The sequence below is a fragment of the Primulina eburnea genome, chromosome 13 (genome assembly GCF_022965805.1).
Source record: "Primulina eburnea isolate SZY01 chromosome 13, ASM2296580v1, whole genome shotgun sequence".
NCBI classification, from domain to species: Eukaryota; Viridiplantae; Streptophyta; class Magnoliopsida; order Lamiales; family Gesneriaceae; genus Primulina; species Primulina eburnea.
The window spans coordinates 8303635-8327961 of record NC_133113.1 but is presented as its reverse complement, the minus strand read 5'-3'; the positions used below and the strand labels follow the sequence as shown (position 1 = coordinate 8327961).

The 24327-nt window shown below is 38.4% G+C and overlaps 3 protein-coding genes across 3 annotated transcripts; all 3 read left to right on the top strand.

Annotated features, from left to right (window-relative positions):
• The first annotated feature begins 7556 nt into the window (after positions 1-7556).
• On the top strand, positions 7557-7892 carry LOC140810270 (uncharacterized). Its single transcript, XM_073168144.1, has one exon. It carries the CDS (start codon positions 7557-7559, stop codon positions 7890-7892), a length of 336 nt encoding a protein of 111 aa, XP_073024245.1.
• Positions 7893-20655: 12763 nt separating this feature from the next.
• Positions 20656-24066, top strand: LOC140809898 (uncharacterized). The gene is made up of 3 exons (XM_073167677.1): positions 20656-20768; positions 22938-23327; positions 23403-24066. The coding sequence occupies exons 2-3, from the start codon at positions 22965-22967 to the stop codon at positions 23772-23774; spliced, it is 735 nt and encodes a 244-aa protein (XP_073023778.1). The 5' UTR covers positions 20656-20768; positions 22938-22964; the 3' UTR covers positions 23775-24066.
• LOC140809899 (uncharacterized) lies at positions 21580-22837 on the top strand. The gene is made up of 3 exons (XM_073167678.1): positions 21580-21809; positions 21929-22154; positions 22266-22837. The coding sequence occupies exons 1-3, from the start codon at positions 21618-21620 to the stop codon at positions 22547-22549; spliced, it is 702 nt and encodes a 233-aa protein (XP_073023779.1). The 5' UTR covers positions 21580-21617; the 3' UTR covers positions 22550-22837.
• Positions 24067-24327: the final 261 nt, after the last annotated feature.

The window sequence follows — 24327 nt, the reverse complement described above, 5'->3', positions numbered from 1 at the left end:
ACTGAAGAGCCAGTTCTCTAACCAACTAAAGAACCAGTTGTTGAACCAACCGAAGAACCTTCCTCTACTCCTGCTCTTCCAACTGTCTCGTCTCCTCCCCAGTAAACTACAACTGAAGATATTTCAGAAATAGTAACCCATGAAATAGAACCAACTGATGGTGCGATGGTTGTATTTACTCAACAAGAAAGGGAACAGATTCCAGAAACTTTTGGAGCCATGTCTCCTGGAATTTCAGACACTGATGCCTTATTTTAAGAACTTCAAACCGTTCAGTCGAACCTTGTCAATATGATGAGTGCTATTTCTGCTATACAGTCTACTCAGGTTGCACACACTTTGAAGCTCAATTCAAACTATGAGTTTACAATAGACAGAATTAATCAACTCAATAAGAGTATGACTTCTCTATATCTTCAGATGGAAGAAATAAAGAAAGATAGGTTGTCGACTGAATCCCACTTCCAAACTCAAGCTTTTGTCGGCAGGCGATTTGACTTTCTTGAAGAAAAAGTCAATAAAAGGATTGATTTGCTGCAGAACATTATGATGAATGTCGTATCAGACATTGCAGCAGATGTTCGAATATTAACAAATAAAGTGGATGTGCTTGACAAAAAGAGGGAAATTATTAAATAGACAGAAGAAGACAAAGGAATGAAGAAGATATGAAGATCAACTTACTTCAGTTTAATGGTTGAAGAGTTGAAAATTTGAAGATTCTTTAATCTTTATTCTTTGTACAAATATGTAAATAGGATTACATACTTATTTCATTCTTTGTACGAATCTGTACATTAGAAGAGTTATTTTATCTGCAATGAAATCGAAGATTATTTTAAGTTTAGTTGATCAGTTCATACTTTACAAGTTTTTTCAAACACCAAAAAGGGGAAAATTGTTGAAAACTTAATATCGGTGGTTTAACAAACTAAGAGATTAAATTAATTGGACTAACAAATCACAAACTTGCAGTTTCCTAACTGAAGATTTATGCTCTGGTTATTAAAGGCAACTGAAACAAGCCGAACTGAATTCACAGAGTCAATTGACTGATCATTTTAGAGCTTATCATCATCTTCATATAAGATGATCATTCAGCTGTACACATCATCAGTTGAAAAAGACATTCAACCGACAACAGTACAAAGCAGACTGCTATTCGTAGTGGAACGCTGCATTTCAGAGTTTACAGTGTACGACTATCAGAAGAATATTGACGTGGCAATCAACAGATATAAAGATTCAAAAATTATTTATTGTTACCGTTGAAGAGAAGCCTATAAACAGGTAAAAAGTGCAGTTGAGAAAAACATTTGAACAACCAATTGATCTATCTATTCTCAAGCTTGATGTTACCCTACTGAAATTATAGCTCTCACTCAAAGAATCAAAAGCTCACTCTTATTCGATTTATCTGTAGCATTTGAGGCTACCTTTGAGCTTACTAGCACAAAACATTGTATTATTTATTTGATCTTAACTAGATCAGTTGTGCTAAGTCCAGTCGAGAACTGTGAGAAATTTAGTAAACTAAGAGTTTCAGTCTTGGCAGTGTTGAGTCCAAACTGAAGTGGGTATACACAAGTTTTTTATTGATCAAAGTCTTTTAGTGCATATCATATCCTTGTGATAGAAGGGGTGACGTAGGAGTTATTCAATCTCCGAACATCCATAAATCTTCGTGTTATTACTTCAGTCATTTATTCTATCTTTTAGTTAGTTTATTTCCGCAACTTATTCAGTTAAACTGATTGTCATCGACTGACAAGATTCCTAGTATCAGTTCTTCACAGAACTGACACTTCATTCGAAAATATTACAAAAATCGTGTGTGTTTATTTAACCTCACTTCTAAACACATTTCAACCTTTCAACCGATCCTATCATGTATTTTATTTCAAGTCAAGAAAATTGATATTTTAAATGATTTATGAAAGTTTTGGCATTTCAAAGTCTAATTTAATTTATTAGGCGATTTCGAGATTTTAAGCTTTTCAAAAATACTAATTTGATTTGTTGCGGGTATTAAATCTTGAAAATATGACACATGTGTATTTCATAATAAAAAAGGGGGTGCTAGTAATTAGTGGGGGATTAGTATTTTATAGCATAGCAATTAGTTATTGGTATTTTTATTTAACTAATTAACCCCCCTAATTAACCTTTTAAACTCACCACACACACAAACACACATATCTACACACACACATACACGTTCAAGTTGAGAGAAAAACTAGGATTCATAGAATTCAGTAGCAGCCACCCTTTGCCCTTGCAAAATTTCTGAAGATTTCGTTTGCTTTTCGAGCAAAATTCGTGCCACAAGTCGTCCAGGATCGAGCCTCGCATTCTCTCGCGTCGTTATTCATCGTTTTGTGAGTTTAATAATCAAAGAAATGTATATTCTTTTAGTTTTTGCATCGATCCTATCATATTAAATATTTTGATGTTTATTGTGTGCAAAAATTTATTTATATTATGCAAAGTTTGAGTAAAAATGTTGAAACAATTTGGAACAAGTTTTTAGATCTCAAAACCTAATATGTTGTCATTTTGAATCTTGTGAACCTTTGGTCAGTTTTCTGGAAAACATTTCAACATATAAACGTATTACTTTTTGATACCTTCGATTTGACAGTTAATTCATAATTTTTGGACAAGGTATGAATGAGTTATGATCATTCTTGTTTGACTGCTAAAACTGTTCAAAATGTGTTTTTGAGGATTTTTGAGTTGTAGGTTTCGTTGGAACTGGGCGGCGACCGAGCGGTACCTAAGGCGGTAAGATCTTACCGCCCGAGCGCCAGACATTCTGGAAATTTTTTTAAAAAAATGTTTTATCATGTGCAATAGTCGTCCAAATGGGATCCAACGAAACCCTCAACGCTATGTAAGTATATTCGACATGAAAATAAAAATATTTTATGTTTTTTAGGTATGATAATTGTCTTGTGAAAAATTATGAACGGGTTTCGAAGCCGGAGAACGTGTCCGGGGACCTCTCCGCCCCGGTAAAGTATGAATGTGTTTTGATCAGAATTGAAAAACGGTAAAGTATGAACATGGACCAATTTTACCCGTTAAAGTATGACCGGGGATCTTATGTATATGGTAGTGGACATTCCTGCCAGCCCACTACTGTGGTTTAGTCTGAACAGACGCATTATGTATGGGTCAATTGTTTCGAAACATATCTCTACGCAAAATGATGATGACTATGCATGTTTATGTATGTATGATGCAAATACGTTTATGAAAATGTTTATGAATTGATGGCACGTCTATGTTATGCAAATATGTTCAAAGTTAAGTTACGTATGTGCTACTTTAAAATGCATGTGGTTTATTATACGTTACTTGCTATTCTCAGTTTAGACATGTTGAGTCTTTAGACTCACTAGACTTGATCAATGCAGGTGAGGACGAGTATGAGGAGACGAGAGGCGGGGATCAGTGAGCTGTCTCAGACTGTGCAGTGGACTAACCCGAGGACCGCCTCACTTTTTAAGGATTTTATTTTTTATGCATGATAAAATTGCTTACTCATATTTATTTTAACGAATTACTTTATGATATTTTAAACAAGTACTTGTTGCAATTTGTTTACAATTTCAAATATTTGTTCAAGCATTTTAATTATTTGGCACTTTGAATGAGAATTTCTTATTTAAGAAAAAATTTTAGTTTCCGTAAATTTTTAAGTATGTTTAAAAGTATGGTACGTCACCATTGGTATCAGAGCGGTATCTTCTAAAGGGTTATACCTACTGCCTGTTGCGAAAAGCTCACGAAGTCACGCCTCAAGTCTGTAAGTTTTAAAGTTTAATGACTCAGCATGTCTTTACCGTTATAATATATTGACTCAACATGTCTTTACCATTATAAAAAGTAATACGTATATATTCACATGCAATAGTGAAAATTACATTTATAAAATAACTTTAGCATGAACATTTGCATAACCTTAAACATTTCCTTTCATCCTTATACGTATAAATTTCCTTTTAGGGTGAAGTCGGTTCATTAATTGTTACCATCCTTTAATCTTTGGGTCGATTGATCAATCTTAGCTGTAACCACAGTACCTGTAAGGTCCAAAATGCGATAACGTAATCCAATTGCATGCTAATCTAGGAAAAAGGGAAAATGCTTAATCAAATTATTTTAATTGTATGAATTAAATGTGGTTGGCATATTTACATGTTTAAAATATGATTTTCTATTAGAATGCATAAAAATTGTTTTCTAAAGGTATTCAAGACGCGATCGAGGAATGGAGACCGGGAACGGTAAAAGAAAAATATTTTTTTAATGATTATTTTTAATTATTTAATATAATATAATTTCGAAAATGGTGTTTTTTAAGATTTAATTATTTAATATAATATAATTTCGAAAATGGTGTTTTTTAAGATGTTTTTACACGCCGAGTCGTATTTTAAACCAGTAATCGATTTTTAACGAAAATAAGGACTTTTTAGGAACTCGGCTAATATTTTCGGAAAATTCCCTAAATAATATTTTAACTATATTATAGTGAGCCTAATGGGTCTATTATACTAAGGTTATTAAGCCTAAACTCCTACCCAATTGTTTATATCACAATATATAGTTTCCAAACTATAAAAATACTTAAAACCACACGCCTGCAGGTACTAGACTCCTAGAGCTTCACTCTCCATCAGCACATGCACCTACACACCACACATCAGCACATTCACGTGAATTGAAGGGAAAAACAATGCAGCATGCTTCCTCCCTCGTCTCTCTGCAAATGTCCCTCGCATCAAGGATTATTTTTCGTGAGTGAAATTCGTAAAAGCACACCTTAATCTTCCTTCATGTATGGTTCATACCATGCTATGTGTGTTAATACATGTTTGCATGAAAAATATGATACTTTCTTTTATTTTCGTTTTTATGGCAATACATGATCAAAACTTGAGTTTTCTTGCATAATTATTCATGATGTTGATGCATGAAGGGGATTACACGCTAGGGCAATAAGAAGCGATGAATTTCAGAGGAATTAGGGACCCTTAGGTGCATGGTTGAAGGCTGGAACAAGTGAGGACAAGGGTTGCACGATTTTGGGTTGTAGATGAACTAGGGTTTCATTTTTGGTCCTTGAAGGGTGCGGCTGCTAGCTATTATTGGGTCACGTGCAGGGGTCCTGAGAGGGTCTATCCATGGTCCTAGATGTCTTTAGGGAAGGATAGTGTAAGGAGGAAGGCCGTAGGTTGAAGCTTGAGGTGCGTGAGTCTTGTGGAGTGACGGGTTGAGGGATGTTCAAGCTAGGTTTGCTAGGTCTGGTCTATAAGCTTGTTATGGGCTCGGTCATGGTCTTAGGATGGTTGATTAGGGTCTGGACATGATGGTTAAGGGCTAGGATCGATGGATTTGATGTTGGCCAGGGCTAGGGTTCGAACAAGGGCTAGGAAAATTCAGTAGGTTGTCTAGGATTTTCTGAAGTTTCTAAATGGCTTGATTTGGGTTGCATAAGGTCTGATTAGGTGTTAATAAGCTATGGTTCAAATTTTGGTAAATTTTGGTTAAGTTTCGAATCGATTCGGGTTAAAACTGGGCGTAGGTTCAAGTTTTAAAACGAATTGATAAATTAGTCGAGGAGCTTAAGTTTACGTCTAAGAAATGTTTATAAGTGTATTTTAAGATTATATGTTAAGTTGGATGGGTTTGGGTCGTTGTTTCAAGGTCCAAGCATAAATTGGGAAAGTTAGGGTTTCAGGGGCAAAACGGTCATTTTATACCTGAAAAATGTAGACGTTCTATCAGTGTCCTGAATGCTGTAATGAATGATAAAATGTTAATTTTGAAGTATTATGGAATTTTATGATGAAAAAATATAATACTAAAAGACGTGTTTCTTTAAAAGAAAAATGATATTATTGCATGTATTTTATTAAAGTGATGGAAACGGGGAAGAATGTTTGGAAGGAAGTGATTTAATTGTGATGGTAAGTAAATGGATATTCGTGAGGACGAAGCCCCAGTGGAACCCTTTTATGAGACAAAGCCCCGTGGGAACCCAAAGACCGAATTTCCATCAAAAGGATATGATGATATGTAGGGTTTTTTTTTAAAATAATTTAAAAATATAAATTTATTTCAAAATTAATTTTTTTAATAAATATTCTAATTTACTGAAATCTGTGCTTATGAATCATGGACATGCTCCACGTTGAAGAACGACGCTCCAACATGGACGCTCTACGTGGACAGAGTCCGTGCTTACAAAGCACGGACTTTGTATATTATATTCTTTTTCCTTTTATTGTTTCTTTTCTATCCGTTCATTTCCTGAATCTTTCACGTGAATTCTAAATTTCTGAATGTTCACGTGAATTTCAATAATTGAAATGTAAATATTCTTCAGCATTTTTCATCTATATAATTTTTGCGAACTTCGATGAATGAGTTATCAATTTCCTCTTTGAATCTACATAAATTTCTCTCAAATTTCATCGGCAAAATATCTAACATCAATGTACTCTTATATTTTGGTGGTCATATAGTTATCGATAATGGATCGGTTCAATATAGCATTCCATTTGTTAGACCGATACGAGTATTACGATCTATTAATTTGTTGGAGTTGGTTGAAGTTGTGCATAAAATGTTAGGAATCGATCCAACGAATTTTTCTCTGAAGTTGTCAACAAAATATTAATTTATGGAGAGATCATCTTGGCATGAAATTCAAGTCAATCTCGTTGATGATGATGCTTTACAGTTTATAATGCAATGTGACAATATATTTATGTTGTATTTATGCGTGGAAGCAAATTCAATTGAGCGTCATGTTGGATTTGATGATCCTGAATCCTACGTTCCACATGCATCCGATTCAGGTTTCAATAACCAACCCAATACTTCTACATATGGTGGTTTCCAGGATCTAGAATCTTATGTTCCACGGGTTACTGAAGGACTCGGTAATATAAATTTCGATGATGTAATTGGGTCTTGGGATCAATATATCAATGTATCGTCGGAACAAAATCCTACTCCATATTGGTTGATGCAACATTAGATAATAAATTTGTCGGGGAAGAGCCTCCTGATTCTGTCGATGTACCTTCTGGAATGCAAACAAGCTATTACAATCCGGATAGAGGTGAATTATGCGTTAATATCTTATTTAAAGATAAGAATGATCTTATTGCATCTGTGAAGGATTATTCAGTTAGAGTGGTCAGGCGTGAGTACCGTGTCGTGGATAGCACACGCAGTTTGTGGAAATTACGTTGCAGAAAAAAAATTTCTACGGTCATTTGTCGATGGGGACTTTGCGCTTCTTTGAAGCCAAAACTGGTTATTGGAAAATAACAAAATATGACGGGGCTCACACATGTATATCTACCTCTGTTGGTATAGACCATAAGAATTTGAACAGTGATATGGTGGCACATACGCTATTGGGAGTTGTTCGTTGTGATCTTTCGTAAGAGATTAAGTATAACGTCGAAAATGTGAAAGATAAATATGGATATAAAATCTCATATACGAAGGCATAGCGAAGTTTGAAACGTGCTATGGAAATTGCTTATGGTACATGGGAGAGCTCCATTCAATTACTTTCAAAAAATATGTATGCTTTGTCCAAATATAATTCGGGAACAGCTGTGCAGTGGAAGCATCTCAGAGCCAACACTGAAATGAGTAAGACACTGAACTATATTTTCTGGGCATTCATGCCGTGTGTTGATGGGTTTCGGCATTGTCGAAAAATAATTAGTTTCGATGATACACACTTGTATACCAAATACAAGCACAAAATGTTGATCGCTGTCACTCTGGATGCGAACAATCAGGTTATACCGCTAGCATTTGCTATTGTGGATGAAGAAACATCAGATTTTTGGAAATGATTCTTGGAGACCTAGGAAGACATGTTGTTCATCGTGAAAATGGTATGTGTCTTATTTCTGATAGGCATAAGTGTAATAGCCGAGCCCGGTGTATGGTACGATTTAAGTTTCGTTTGTTATTTGGGTTATGTGATTAGATGTTTAGAGTTGTGTTTTGGGCCATAGTATTATTGGTTATTATTGTCTTGAGGTGTTAGTCGTTGTTGATTGTTCGTTTCAGAGTTTCGGATCGATTTTAGTTGCGTTGGTTTTGTTCATTGCCGTAGCAAGAGTGCACCTGCGCTCTTAGAGGAGTGCCCCCGCGGTGTACTGTTCATGATTTTGGATTTGGGAGGCCGTGGCATCACCGCACCCGCGGCAGTGTTAGTACCGCACCCGCGGTGAGACCGCACCCGCGGTAATTGCAGGACCGCACCCGCGGTCATCGAGTTCAGGGAATTGTTTGGATTGCCGTGAGCTTAGCGCACCCGCGGTGCTTGTGGCAGCGCACCCGCGGTCAAGGTATGGGCGAGATTTTAAGTGACTTTTTGGGAGTTGTTGGCCATACCTTATCTTATCTCCTTCCTCCATTCTCGTTTTTCCCTCTTCTAGCTAGGGTTTTCTCCATTTTCTTTTGCTTCCTATCTTCGATTCGTGGATCTAGTTCGATTTTCGACTTGAGATCGAGGTTCTCCTTGGTGCTAGGAAGCTTAGGTAAGTTTTTGGTTGAGTTCTATCATGGTTTTTGGTAATGAGATGCTATAGGTTTATGTATTGGTTGGTTTAATGGATTATTTGACTTGTATTTTTGGATATAGAGTTGATTTCGGTGTTATTTGTGGATTATTGTTGTAGGTGGTGTACCAAGAGTATAGTTTGGAGGTGTTCTATTGGTTTGTAAGTGGAATTTCATCCCTTTGCTCACATGATGTTATATATATTGTATTTCAAAGGTTTCAAAGTGTTATTCCCTTCAATTGAGCCATTGTTATGTATTGATTCCATTGATTATCTATTGGAGGCATTGTATGTCTCATTTATTGGAAAGGGAATATAAGAGAAAAGATATAGTTTCCAAAGTGATTGTTTAAATGCTATTGAGAATTCAAATGTTTTATTGGATTGATTGAATCATAGTCAGAGCATTGCATGCAATTAGTTGATCAACGCCCATAGGCTTTTATCCCTCACAGTTATCGATTTATATCGATGGGATATTTGCAACCACAGTCAGAGATACGATTGATATCAATCCAACCAGAGAAAAGAGAAATACCATCGTATTGCTATCTATTGCTATGTTATTGCTACAGTTATTGCTACAGTATTCATGTTTCAGAGTTGATGGTATTTATGATTTTAAAGTAATGCTTTACAGAGTATACTATGTATCATTGCTATGTAGAGTTCCACTTGCTGAGTTTTTATACTCATTTCAGTTATTTTCATGTGATGCAGATAAGAGCGACATACCAGGACGTTGACTGTGGTCAGAAGTCATATGCATACGAAGATTGGAAGGAAGATTATTTTGTTATCATTTTGGGACATGATCATAGAAATGATTGTTTTGTGTTTTGTATATCATTTGAATGATCATGTATTTATTTTGTAAACATTTTATGAAATGTATTTTGAAACTCCTTCCATTTGAAAGAAAATTTTAAATTCCGCTGTATTTTTATCGTTACGGGTCAGGGTGTCACATTTAGTGGTATCAGAGCAGTGTTCTTCGGACCAATGCATATGACTTCGTCTACTTTCAACTGTCCGGGTATGTTTTCTTTGCATCTATGTATTCATTGTTATCTATTGATTGGTGTCTTGTGAGCAATTGTAGAGTATGCCACCTAAGAGGAAAGCAGTAGAGGGTGAGGATAGTTCTTCCTCGATAGTTGTCGACGAGTTCGGCAAGTTGCTTAAGGAGCAGGCCAAGGTCCATAGTGATCAGATTCAGCAGCTGCTTCGATTGCAAGGAACAGGACAGGGTAGAGGCCAAGGTAGAGTTCCAGTTGCTCAGGCTGTTGGCACTGATGCCGTCTTTTCTGCTTTCAAGAGAATGGATCCACCGGAATTCGCAGGTAGCACCGATCCTTTAGTTGCTGTCGAGTGTGTCAAGGCTTTAGATGCGATCTTCGATCATCTCCAGTACGAGGACAAAGACAGGATCAGTTGTGCCGTTTTCAAGTTGGTTAAGGCTGCCCGCATTTGGTGGAATGCGACGAAAGTTGGAGTTGATGTTGCGACATTGAAGTGGTCAGAGTTCACAGACTTGTTCTATGACAAGTATTTCCCTGATGCACTTCGAGCGAGGAAGGTTACGGAGTTCTTGGAGCTTCGACAGGGGAGCTTGGATGTTGGTGAGTATATTCTCAAGTTTGATGAGGGTTGCTTGTTTGCTCCTTACATTGCTTCCAACGACAAAGATAAAGGCGCTCATTTCATTCGAGGCCTTAGAGCTGAGATTCGTCGTGATATCAATATGTCCAAGGCCGTGACTTTCAAGTAAATCGTGTCCAAAGCTTTGTTGGCCGAGCAGGACGAGAAGGACATTGCCAGGGAGAGGCAAGCGAGACACCAGGCCATTGCTCAGAGGGGCCAGAGTTCGAATCAGAGGGGCAGGGATCGTTTCAAGGGCAAGGGCAAGATGGAGTCGAGTCCTAGACCACCGCCAGTTCCAGTTGATCCCGAGAAGCCACTGTGTCCTAAGTGTGGCAAGCATCATCGAGGAGAGTGCAGATTTGGCACTCATTCTTGCTATCGTTGTGGCACGGCAGGACACGTTGCCAGAGATTGTCCACGAGGAGCTAGCCAAGGGAAGGTGCAAGGTCGTATCTTTTCGATGACCAAGGAAGGTATTAATCATGATTCTTCATTGATCTCTAGTACTATTTTGATTTCAGGTAGAGTAGCTACGACTTTGATAGATACTGGTGCTACTCATTCTTTTATGTCTGAATTGTTTTTGAGATCTTTGGGTATAGTTCCTTCTGTTCTTCCCCTCCAGCTTAGTGTTGTTTTGCCTTCGGGGGACGTGTTGTGCCCGACATCGATTGTGTTTGCGTGCCCTGTTCGGATTGAGGAGCGAGTTGTCTTCGCTGATTTGATTGTTATCCCTATGGTTGCCTTTGATGTTATTCTTGGCATTGATTGGCTTTCGACTTACCGTGCAGTTATCGATTGTGTTGCTAAGAAGGTGACTTTTGCAGATGATGGCCAGGGAGGAGTTCTCGCCAGCACAGGTACTTCGCTGGTCCTTCCTTTTATTTCTTGTCTTGTGGCTGAGAAGTTGTTGTGTAGAGGTTGTGATGTGTTTCTGGCTTCTATTGTGGATGTGGATAGATTGATTAAGTTGAATATTGATGATATCGATGTTGTGAGGGAGTTTGCTGATGTGTTTGAGGATGATGTTCCGGGTTTGTCGCCGGATAGGGATGTTGAGTTTTCGATCGATTTAGCTCCAGGTACGGTTCCTATTTCTAAGGCTCCGTACAGGATGGCCCCTACCGAGATGAAGGAGTTGAAGGCGCAATTGCAGGATCTAGTGGACAAGGGTTTCATTCGACCGAGTTATTCGCCTTGGGGAGCTCCGGTCCTTTTTGTCAAGAAGAAGGATGGTTCTTTGCGTCTGTGTATCGACTACAGAGAGCTCAACAAAGTGACTGTCAAGAACAAGTATCCGTTGCCACGGATAGATGATTTATTTGATCAGCTCCATGGTGCAACTGTATTCTCGAAGATTGATCTTCGGTCAGACTACTATCAGTTGAAGGTTAGGGAGTCCGATGTCCCTAAGACGGCGTTCAGGACTAGGTATGGTCACTATGAGTTTCTCGTGATGTCGTTTGGTCTGACCAATGCCCCTTCAGTCTTTATGGATCTGATGAACCGTGTGTTCAAGCCTTATCTGGATAGCTTCGTCATTGTTTTTATCGACGATATTCTGATCTATTCCAAGACCAGAGAGCTTCATACAGAGCACCTCAGGGTGGTTCTTCAGTTGTTGCGAGAGAAGAGGTTGTTTGCCAAGCTGAAGAAGTGTGAGATCTTCACAGACCACAAGAGTTTGAAGTATCTGTTTTCCCAGAAAGAGCTCAATATGAGGCAGAGGAGGTGGTTAGAACTGGTCAAAGATTATGATGTGACTATCAGTTACCACCCAGGGAAGGCGAATGTGGTGGACGATGCTTTGAGCCGTAAGTCGAGTTCTTCTTTGAGTTCTTTGATTTAGAGGCCGTTGTTGATGGACTTGCATCGAGAGGATATTTCTTTGGTAGTTCCGGGAACCATTGCTCGTCTTTCAGCGTTGGTCATTCGGGCTACTTTGACGGACAGGATCCGTAGAGAGCAGTCGACTGATGTTCAGTTGACAGAGTTGAGAGCTAGAGCAGTGGAGAGAGGGAACTCAGAGTTTGGTTCGAATGGTGCTGGTTTGGTGACTTTCAGAGGCCGTATTTGTGTTCCTATTGGCGATGATATTCGGCGAGACATTCTGACAGAGGCTCATACCGCGCCGTATTCGATTCATCCAGGCAGTACGAAGATGTATCAGGATCTTCGTCGACTCTACTGGTGGCCAGGTATGAAGAAAGATATTGCTTTGTTCATTTCTCAGTGCCTTACTTGTCAGCAGGTGAAGATCGAGCATCAGAGACCTGCTGGGACATTGCTATCATTGCCGATTCCTCAGTGGAAGTGGGAGCATATTACGATGGATTTCGTGACTGGTCTTCCCAGAGTGCAGAGAGGTTTCAATTCCATTTGGGTTATTGTTGATCGATTGACCAAGTCAGCGCACTTTCTCCCAGTCAAGACGACGTACTCCATGAATCAGTATGCCGAGGATTATATTGCAGAGATTGTTAGACTTCATGGTGTCCCTGTGTCGATCGTGTCTGATCGTGACCCCAGGTTTACTTCAGAGTTTTGGAAGAGTTTGCACAGAGCTATGGGTTCGCGGTTAGCGTTTAGTACAGCTTATCACCCTCAGAGCGACGGTCAGTCAGAGAGAGTCATTCAGATTCTTGAGGATATGCTCAGAGCTTGTACTATTGATTATTCTGGTAGCTGAGATTCTAAATTGCCACTTGTGGAGTTCACGTACAACAATAGCTACCAGGCGTCGATTGGGATGGCACCGTATAAGGCACTTTATGACAGGAAGTGCAGATCGCCTTTGTATTGGGATGAGGTTGGTGAGAGGAAGATGTTGGGACCAGAGTTGGTCCAGCAGACGGCCGATGTTGTTGCTGTGATCCGAGAGAGGATGAAGACTGCTCAGTCGAGACAGAAGAGCTATGCAGATGTTCGTCGTAGGCCTTTGCAGTTCGAGGTTGGCGATCATGTGTTCCTGAAAATAGCACCTCTCAAGGGTGTGATGCGATTTGGCAAGAAGGGCAAGTTGAGTCCTAGATTCATTGGTCCATTTGAGATTTTGGACAGAGTTGGTGATCGAGCCTACAGATTAGCTCTACCGCCAGATCTTGACAGAGTTCACAATGTGTTTCACGTATCGATGCTCAGGAGGTATATTGCGAATCCTTCCCATGTCCTTCACCACGAGCCATTGGACTTGACGTCGAATTTGACGTACCAAGAGATTCCGGTCCAGATTTTGGATCGCACAGTTTGAGTATTGAGGAACAAAGAGATCGGCATCGTTAAAGTCTTTTGGAGGAACCATTTGATCGAAGAGGCTACGTGGGAACCAGAGGATGAGATGAGAGAGAGGTATCCTGAGTTGTTCGTGCAGTGACGTTAATTTCGCGGACGAAATTCCTCTAAGGAGGGGAGATTGTAATAGCCGAGCCCGGTGTACGGTACGATTTAAGTTTCGTTTGTTATTTGGGTTATGTGATTAGATGTTTAGAGTTGTGTTTTGGGCCATAGTATTATTGGTTATTATTGTCTTGAGGTGTTAGTTGTTGTTGATTGTTCGTTTCAGAGTTTCGGATCGATTTTAGTTGCGTTGGTTTTGTTCATTGCCGTAGCAAGAGTGCACCCGCGCTCTTAGAAGAGTGCCCCCGCGGTGTACTGTTCATGATTTTGGATTTGGGAGGCCGTGGCATCACCGCACCCGCGGCAGTGTTAGTACCGCACCCGCGGTGAGACCGCACCCGCGGTAATTGCAGGACCACACCCGCGGTCATCGAGTTCAGGGAATTGTTTGGATTGTCGTGAGCTTAGCGCACCCGCGGTGCTTGTGGCAGCGCACCCGCGGTCAAGGTATGGGCGAGATTTTAAGTGACTTTTTGGGAGTTGTTGGCCATACCTTATCTTATCTCCTTCCTCCATTCTCGTTTTTCCCTCTTCTAGCTAGGGTTTTCTCCATTTTCTTTTGCTTCCTATCTTCGATTCGTGGATCTAGTTCGATTTTCGACTTGAGATCGAAGTTCTCCTTGGTGCTAGGAAGCTTAGGTAAGTTTTTGGTTGAGTTCTATCATGGTTTTTGGTAATGAGATGCTATAGGTTGATGTATTGGTTGGTTTAATGGATTATTTGACTTGTATTTTTGGGTATAGAGTTGATTTTGGTGTTATTTGTGGATTATTGTTGTAGGTGGTGTACCAAGAGTATAGTTTGGAGGTGTTCTATTGGTTTGTAAGTGGAATTTCATCCCTTTGCTCACATGATGTTATATATATTGTATTTCAAAGGTTTCAAAGTGTTATTCCCTTCAATTGAGCCATTGTTATGTATTGATTCCATTGATTATCTATTGGAGGCATTGTATGTCTCATTTATTGGAAAGGGAATATAAGATAAAAGATATAGTTTCCAAAGTGATTGTTTAAATGCTATTGAGAATTCAAATGTTTTATTGGATTGATTGAATCATAGTCAGAGCATTGCATGCAATTAGTTGATCAACGCCCATAGGCTTTTATCCCTCACAGTTATCGATTTATATCGATGGGATATTTGCAACCACAGTCAGAGATACTATTGATATCAATCCAACCAGAGAAAAGAGAAATACCATCGTATTGCTATCTATTGCTATGTTATTGCTACAGTTATTGCTACAGTATTCATGTTTCAGAGTTGATGGTATTTATGATTTTAAAGTCATGCTTTACAGAGTATAATATGTATCATTGCTATGTAGAGTTCCACTTGTTGAGTTTTTATACTCATTTCAGTTATTTTCATGTGATGCAGATAAGAGCGACAGACTAGGACGTTGACTGTGGTCAGAAGTCATATGCATACGAAGATGAGAAGGAAGATTATTTTGTTATCATTTTGGGACATGATCATAGAAATGATTGTTTTGTGTTTTGTATATCATTTGAATGATCATGTATTTATTTTGTAAACATTTTATGAAATGTATTTTGAAACTCCTTCCATTTGAAAGAAAATTTTAAATTCCGCTGTATTTTTATCGTTACGGGTCAGGGTGTCACAATAAGGGAATTGTGCGAGCACCTGAAAATCTACCATATTTTCAACCTCCTTATGGTGTGCATCGTTATTGTTTGAGATATGTGTGTTCAAAATTTAATGATAAATTCAAAGACGTGCATTTGAAAGATTTATGCTGGGCGGCAGGAACACAAAATCAAATTTGTATGTTTGAAGCAACAATGGAGGCAATCAAGCAAAAGAACATTTCGGCGTACATATATTTGGCTGGAATTGCGAAACAGAAATGGAGTTTGGCTCATGACGGTGTTTGGTGTCGTGAGGTGATGACAACCAATATGTCGGAGTGTTTAAATAGTGTGTTGAAGGGTGCTCGTAGACTTTCTATATCTGCCATAGTACACCTGTCACTTCTGAGATGCGTAAAATATTTCAATGATCGTGTGACAAGATGTGGTCGTATGGTTCAGGAAAATCAGTTGTGGTCAGATTATGCATGTCGGAAGTATGAGAAATGGGCGAGAAAGTCTAGTGAACATCGTGTTGCCAAATATGATGTACATGAGCAAACTGCTTCGGTTGCAACTGTTGGAAAACCAAGTCGTGGCCAACATATACAGGTAGTCAATTATCAAAGAGTTATTGTTCATGTGGTAAATGGGCGTTTTTGGCATCCCATGTTCCCATGATATTTGCGCCGCAATTTTTCCAGCGCAAAGCTCGCGCTCGAGCGGTAACTTTTTACCGCTCGAGCGCAACCTATGCTAGAAAAACTTACTGCTAGAGCGCGAGCTGCGCTGAAAAATTTTTCCAGCACAAAGGTCGCACTCGAGCGGTAACTTGTTACTACTCAGGCGCGGCTCCCCTTCCCCTTCTCTCATTACCGCTCGGGCACGGCTCCCCTTCCCCTTCTCCTTCTCTCATTCTTCACAAAAAATTTAAAATCCCTCTCTTCTCGTTTTTTCTGCAGTAATCCCTTCCATATCACGATTCTAAGCAACGGGTCGCACTCTTCCTTAAGAATCAAGAACCTTCCAATGTCCGGTCATCTTCTCCAACACACTTGACCACCTCCATCTCCTATCACCATGGCTCCAAAAAAGGTGAAAGGTTATCCCAGCTCTTCCTCTTCTTATTATTCCATTGATAAAACTCGATTTGTGAGTGAGGCGGCTCGGGCTAGGTATGATCATGCCAAAATTAATAGAAACCCGATAACCGAGTAGGGATTTTGTAGACAAAGGGAGGATCAATACGTAGGACCTCTTGTGGGGATGGAGAGGCGGAGATGGGAGAAATTTGGAGCTGAACCTTACGCGGGCGGCGGTGTTATCGATGGTGCGAGAATTTTATGCCAATGCGGGTAAGAGGACGGATGACAAGGCCTTTGTTTGGGGTACACTTGTGTCGTTTTATTTGGGTACAATCAATATATTTTTAGAAACGCCCGAGGTCGATGATTCCGCCTTCCAGGCATTAGTTGCTGCCCCTGATTACACTATGATACTCAACACCCTGTGTCATCCATGGGCGATCTGGAAACCAGTAGGGGGGCCACCGAGTTGTTTTGATGAGAAACATCTTAAGGCTGATATTTCCCTTTGGAATTTGTTTTTGGCAAGGTTAATGATGCCGGTCTCACACAAGAGTGAAGTGCAAAAAGAGTGGGCCGTGGTGCTATATGCGTTATCTCAGGGTTAAAACATCAATGTGGGAAAGCTCGTCAATTCTCAAATCATGATGAACGTTTATAATAGTCACATTGGGATTTTCTTTCCCACTATCATATCAGAGTTGTGTGGTAGGGCAGGTGTTGTGTTCCGTGATGATGAGGAGTGGCTGCAACCAATGATGCCCATTTGTGGACAGGACTTGCAGCAGAAATACGCGAAATGAAAGTTAGACTTCCCGACTCATGAGGGAGATACAGGTGGATCGAGCACCGCCGTCCCGCATCGTCCACAGCCCCACAGGCGGTCCCAAAACGACAAACTAGATGAGATTCTTGCCTTCATGGCTCATCAGGAACAAGTCAACTCGAACTTCAATGAACATTTTTCCTATGTCGAGTCCATGATGCGCACAATACTAATCCACGGGGGTGTTGACCCAAGGACCATCCCTCCACCTCTGCCGTTCATTCCTCCGTTCCATTTTCAGTATGACTATCAGCGGTAATGGGATGCATCGGGAGTGCCACCACCAGAAAATGACGAGGCTGAGCCGTGATCAACGATTCCTGATGCTAGATGAATGAGGTATGTGATCTCATGCTTTTCTTTGTTTATTACTGTATATTGGAGACATTGCATGTACTAAAGTTTGGGGTTCTTTAATTTTAATTTACTTTTCGCAGATTAGCACGAAACGAAGAACAACAAATTTGAGGACAGATACGTCACTTATGTTTTTTTCATCTTATCTTTCACTTGTATATTTTCTTGTGTTTAGATGTGTAAATGTTAAAAAAAAATTTAGACGTGTTTGTTTATATGTTTGATTTCAGCTTTGTTTAATTTTGTATCTTTTTTTTTATTCGGCACTTCTGATTTTGTTCATCTTATCTTTTGCTTATGATTACTATATTGTAGAAATAATACAATTTAGACGATGCAACAATACAAACGGTACAACAATAGAAATGATATAGTTAAAATTAAATAGAAGAATCATAGTCATAATTACAATGATACAAATGGCTCCCTGTTCCACAATCAGGTGGATTGCGCCTTCTCGTCCCTCTACACAATCCTACATCTTCAGGATTTTCCTCAGTCGAGTACCTTGAAAACTAATAGGTGAAATAACATTTTTATGTGGTCGAATGTCATGCACAATATGCTGAGCACAGACATTAAGCAAATTTGTAAAACTTTGTATGTTCGACCAAGATGGAGTTCGAAAACTCTGCTGACCAAACGAACGAAAGTCAGCAATCCCTGAATCACTGAAAAAACCAGGTTGAGTAGTAGAGGTTACTGCAATATTCAAATCAGTTGACGGAATAGTAGTAGAGATTCATGCAAACCCATTTGGTTGCCTAACCATATCAGTCCCGCACCCGAATGATGACTAATGCGAAAAAGGAGAAGACGTACTGAAATTTTTCTGGACATTAAATTGTCCGGCAAAAGCATTGTAAGGGTATGGTTGAAAACCAACCACATTAACTGTAGGTGATATGGTGCGTACATTTATTCGATTATACCATTGGAAGTAGTCTTCGTCAGTTTGCATCGATCACCCGTGTCGTACCCCTTTAGTAACATACATCAACCTACTATTCCACAACTCAATTGAAATTTTATCATAATCTCTCCGATTGGTGTTTCGAGGACCTATTCTCGTGATATTATGCACATCATCATTGTCGACGGCAGACACTGGAATTGATTGTCGTCTTCGGAGTTGTTGCATAACCCCATTAGGACGATGCATCTCCACGATGTCAAAGCAAATAAGGGGACAAACACATCGCCATATTTTTTTTCGTATGAATCAATAATCATCTTTACATCTATGTCATTTCTCTTGTAAACGATCCAATTAAACTGTAAAAAATATAAATGTTCAAATTAAAAATTCATTTAATCAAAACAAAAATAATCTTCATTTAATCACTATTTAATATTAAAATTCTATAATACCTCATTATCATTCATACGATCTAGAGAATCACTTATAATTCTTACAGCATGTGTTGACGAATGTATGTAACTAAATCCAATTTTCCACCTACAATTTAACAAAAACAATTACATATCAAAAAATTATAAGAGATATATTTGATATTACCACAATAATTTTTATATATTACCGTGAACCATATGGAGAAATTGGAATAATAGAATCTGGATCGATGGGAGGTACAACTAATGTTAACCTATCTCGGTCGGGGTTAAAACATTTAATCATGCTCCATGCTCATATCTGCTTATAATAATAAAAATAGATCAACAAAATTAAGAATAACATTGTGTTAAATAATCACATTACATTAATTATACCTCCAGGATATATAAAGGTCCAGCCATTGTAGCCTTCTCTATACGTGACGCGTTACACAACTCACGTTATAGAAATGCTAGAACTGCACTACCCCAAATATAAGAATTCACGTTATCAATATCTCGTAGCAGTTGCAAAAATAATAGTCTAGCAGACCTTACTTGTCCTCCAATAATCATTAACGCTACACAACAGGTATATTTCACAACATCTACTTCTGAAGTATCATCATTAAAAAGGTTAGACATGCAATGATCGTGTAGTGCAGTCATAGACAAATGACCACATTTCAAATGTTTTGATGATAGCACAAATCCCAACAAATCCAAACAGATGTGTTTCCATTCCTCAACTTTATGTGACAAATCTATTCCAGTTATTGCTTTACCATCAATTGTTAGACCTCAAATTATTGAAACATCTTGTAACGTGACTGTTGCTTCACCACATGTAAATGAAACGTGTGTGTCTCGCGTCGCCAACGTTCAACAAGAGCAGTAATCAAATGATTATCAAAAACTTGAGAGCCACATTCTAAAACTCTATAGAAACCCATATGATTTAAATATGCAAGTACATGATTGTGTATATAATTATCAGTGTATAACTTCCAAATCAAATTGTCTGACCTCTTCACTTTGACAATATCATCAACGGTTAATGAAGAAACTGTTGATGACATATGTGTCGCTTGTAAATAGAGGACATTGGGATCTTCTGGACCTCGATTATCTGTCATTCTGAAATATATTGTCGATCTTCTAAACTTCGTTTTACGGTAAGCAACGATCTCAAAAGTTGTTCGGTGATGAAGAGAGAAATTGCGATATATAAAGAAATGGAGAAATGAAAATGGAAGGAGGAGGAAGTAGGAGAGAATGAAAAGAGAAGAGACATGGATTGGCGGAGGGATAAGGATAAGGGGTGTGAGGGGAGGAGAGGGCGCACACACATATGGAGATATAAATAAATATATATATATATCATGCATTATTAAAAGTTGTCTTTGCATGATATATACTGCATAAGAATTTTAATTAATGAAAGAAAAGAATCCCAGTGAGATTATGATTAGGAGTCCTAGTACAATTGAGTTATTGTAATTTTATTAATATGATATCAAATATTGATAACATGTAATATAAGGCTCTGTTTTGTAGAGTTGATTAAATCGTGATAGATTGTGTATATCATGTTTGTCTCGATTTTAAAAGAGGTGGACTGACAATGTCATAGATTATTGCACTGTGTGTATGGGAAAATCGGTCCACCACTCTTGCAAGTATTAAATGAATCCTTCCCCAGTACAAAAGGAAATAATTGTCAAAATACGAAATTGGCCCTGCAAAAAATCACATAAAATTGACAACCTCTAAACCTAGATTTTGATTCCCAATTTTGTTGCCGACCGAAAATTTTCTCTGCCACGCACATCTGAAAGAGAAACTCCGAAATGGAAGGAATGAAGGCAAAAAACATTATCGGAGAACAGATCTGAAGAGACATCCACCTGTTTCGTAGGTGAAGTTTCAAAAATTAAATTTCCAAGATTTCGAATGTTATATGCTTAGACTGAAGAAATACTTTCCGAATGTTTTACGAATTTTGTTTTTTTTACATACGATAATGTATATGACAAACTTTTGTGGGATTTTGGAATCACGTAAGATCTGCTGGTGCAAGAAAGCTCATTAACTTCATGGTATTGGCAGTGTATTTTTTTTGAACCTTCACACTAGAATATCTGAATTTATTGAACTCGTATGTATGTAATATTTTGTTTTCTGCGTTTGATGATGAAGCTTTAAATAACTAATATTTGTGAGATAAAATATTTGTCCCCTCATACTTTATGTTTTTTTCTTCGTAACTGACATGTATTTTTTTGTTATGTACTCCCTACGCTGCAGATATATCGTCCTTAGTAACATGATTTTATTGTCGTAATGCTCAAAATTATACTGCTGTAGTAGCTTTGAATTTTTTATTAACCAATTTTGTTGCAGATTAAGAAATTTTTTTAAATTTTTTTGGCTTTCGAAGTTATTTTGCGAATGGACAGTAGACGTCGTTACACTATTCTGTTTGTGCTGCTACACCACATGATGATTCGTACGTTTTGTACGGTATGTCTGTTATTACGACATCGTACGAGATTACTCGCAAAACGCCGGAGTCAAGTACGTACAACATCATCTTCCTACACCATGACTCAGAGAATGAATTCACAAATAAACCATATGCGTAGGATTATCGAAATTTGAGATGTTCAATGTGTTGTGAATTTGAGGATGAATAGAAATGCATTTGCTAAATCATGTCAGAGGCTTGGGAGATTCTAGATATGTTAGGATTGAAGAAAAAGTGGCTATGTTTTTGTCTATCTTGGCACATCATAAGAAGAGTCGAATAATTGGTCATGATTATGTACGAAGTGGTCAAACAATCAGCGCTCATTTCCATGAAGTTCTAGGCTCGGTCCTCAAGTTACATAATATACTGCTTGTGAAGCCTTCTGTAGTCGATGACACCTGCACGGACGAGACATGGAAGTGGTTCAAGGTAATATTTAACGATGTTTTTTTTAAATGTCATAAGAGAAGAAAGATATTTCAAGCATACCGATGTGCAATACCGAGAATGACATATAATTTTTATATGCGTATTTAAATTTTTCTCAGGGCTGTGTTGGTGCGTTGGATGGTACCTATGTAAACGTTCATGTCCCAATTTCTGAGAAAAGAAAGTATAGAACTAGAAAAGGAACCGTTTCCGTTAATGTCTTGGGTGTGTGCAACCGAGATATGAACTTCATTTACGCTCTATGTGGGTGGGAAGGATCGGCAGCAGATGCAAGAGTTCTTTGTGATGCATTAACTCGGGAAGATGGACTGAAAGTTCAAAGAGGTTAAATTATTTGTTTTAATATTGTGCTTTCTAGTCACTATGTTGTATTCATGTTACCATGAACGTAAATCAATAATACTTACTGAAATAAATATATGATTTAAATTGTAGGTTGTTATTACTTGTGTGACAATGGATATGCAAACGTACATGGATTTTTGACCCCATATAGACGAGTACCATACCATAGGGATGCTTGGGGCAATCGCACATGTGCCCCACAGAATTTTAAAGAGTTGTTCAATTGGAGACACAGTAAAGCGAGGAACGTGATAGAAAGATCTTTTGGTCTGCTTAAAAAAAGATGGGCTATCATGCGAAGTCCTTCTTTCTACCCATTGAAAACGCAAAATAGAATCATTATGGCTTGCATTTTGTTACATAATTTCATCTGATCTCAGATTCTGGACATGCTTCTCGAAGACATGGAAGATGACACAGTAAACCCACCTTCCGAAACCGATGATGAATTCGTTGACAATTTCAATTCCTCTACTGTGTGGGATACGTGGAGAGATAACTTTGCGATGTCGATGTACCACAACTAATACAAAGTTGTTTTCTTTTTAGAAGTGTGTTTGTAAACTTACTTTCGTTTTGAATTATGATACCGATGGTGTTTGCGTATGTTTGCAACCGTGGATGCACAAATGTTATGTAGCAATTATTTTCTATGAAATTGAAGATATTTTATAAAGAATTTGCTGTTACGTTGTGTTTTTCTGTATACCATACGGTTTTCTATTTTTTTCATATAGCTCATGTATTTTTTATGTTTCCCAGGAGTACGACAAAGGAATACCTAAAGCGATGGATAGCTTAGCAACAACCGAGAGCATTAATTGCCAAGGTAAAAAAGCGGATAAGTCGCGTCGTTGTTGGACAACACCTGAGGAAGAGGTGCTAATTATAGCTTTGAAAGATGTAATAAGAAAAGGATATAAAAGTGAGAATGGATTTCGCAACGGCTACTTACCTTTATTGGAATCGGCCATGAAAAGTGCATTTTCGGATACTGATATACGTGGCCATCCACATATAACTTCCAAAATCCACTTGTGGAAGAAAAACTACAGTTCTTTGTCGTCTATGTTAGCCAAAAGTGGAATTGGGTGGAATCAGATGGAAAACATGCTTGATGCTACAAATGAGGCGTGGGAAGCACAATTGAAGGTAGTTTTTCCCCGTAAAATTGTTTGCATTCTTTTTTTTTAAAGTTAAGTGATGTCATTGCAAAACATGTTGTAGGTCGACAACAGTGTATGTGTAATGCGAAACAAGCGGTGGCCATACTATGAAGACTGGTGTGAAATATTTGGTAATGATAGAGCAACGGGTAGCCGAGCGGAGAGTTTTGTAGCTGTTGTCCATGATGTGTTAAATTTGACAGAACACGTACCTAATGATGTCCAAGTTCACATGGAGGATGTATATCGGCCATTGGAAGGAGATGGAGAATCAATGTCTGTAAATCATACATCACCGTCCAACCCAAGTGTAGGTACGAAGGTGAAGTCAAAGAAACGGAAAAAAATAAATGAAGGTGACGATAAAATTGTTGTTGCAATCAATAACTTAGCAGATATCACGAAAGAGACAATGTCCAACCTCATAAAATAAATGGCTGCGGAGAAGAAGTTAGCTGAAGCACAGAAAAAAAATGCTATGGACAACGTGCTGGACACATTACAAACCATTACGGAGTTAACTTCTGATGAGAAAGTCCGTGTTGCGGAGATGTTGGTGGATAACCCGAACAAAATAAGTCTGTTCTTGAAGCTCGATCGTGACGGTAGGCTTTGCTTAAGCAAAAGGCTGTTGAATCCATAACTCTTGTTGGTATGTGTTTTGAAATTTTTGATGGGAAAACATTTTGGTATGCCGTTGAATACGAGTAGGCTGTGTACGCTCATTTTGGTATGAATTCGGTGTGTAACTTAACTACATTTGAAGTGTGTTTTGTTAGTTACGATCGTACCTTGGTGTTGGTAGAAGTTGTATTGACAGTGGCTTCTATGTGTACGTGTACTATCTGGGTTGTGTTCTATTACTTTTTTTAGTATGTGTCCATTCTAATAGCACATATAATGAACATACTTCAAATTGGGAACAAAATATTGGTCCCTAGGTTTCAAATCGATATGTTTTTTGGGTTAAATTACGTTATAATTCA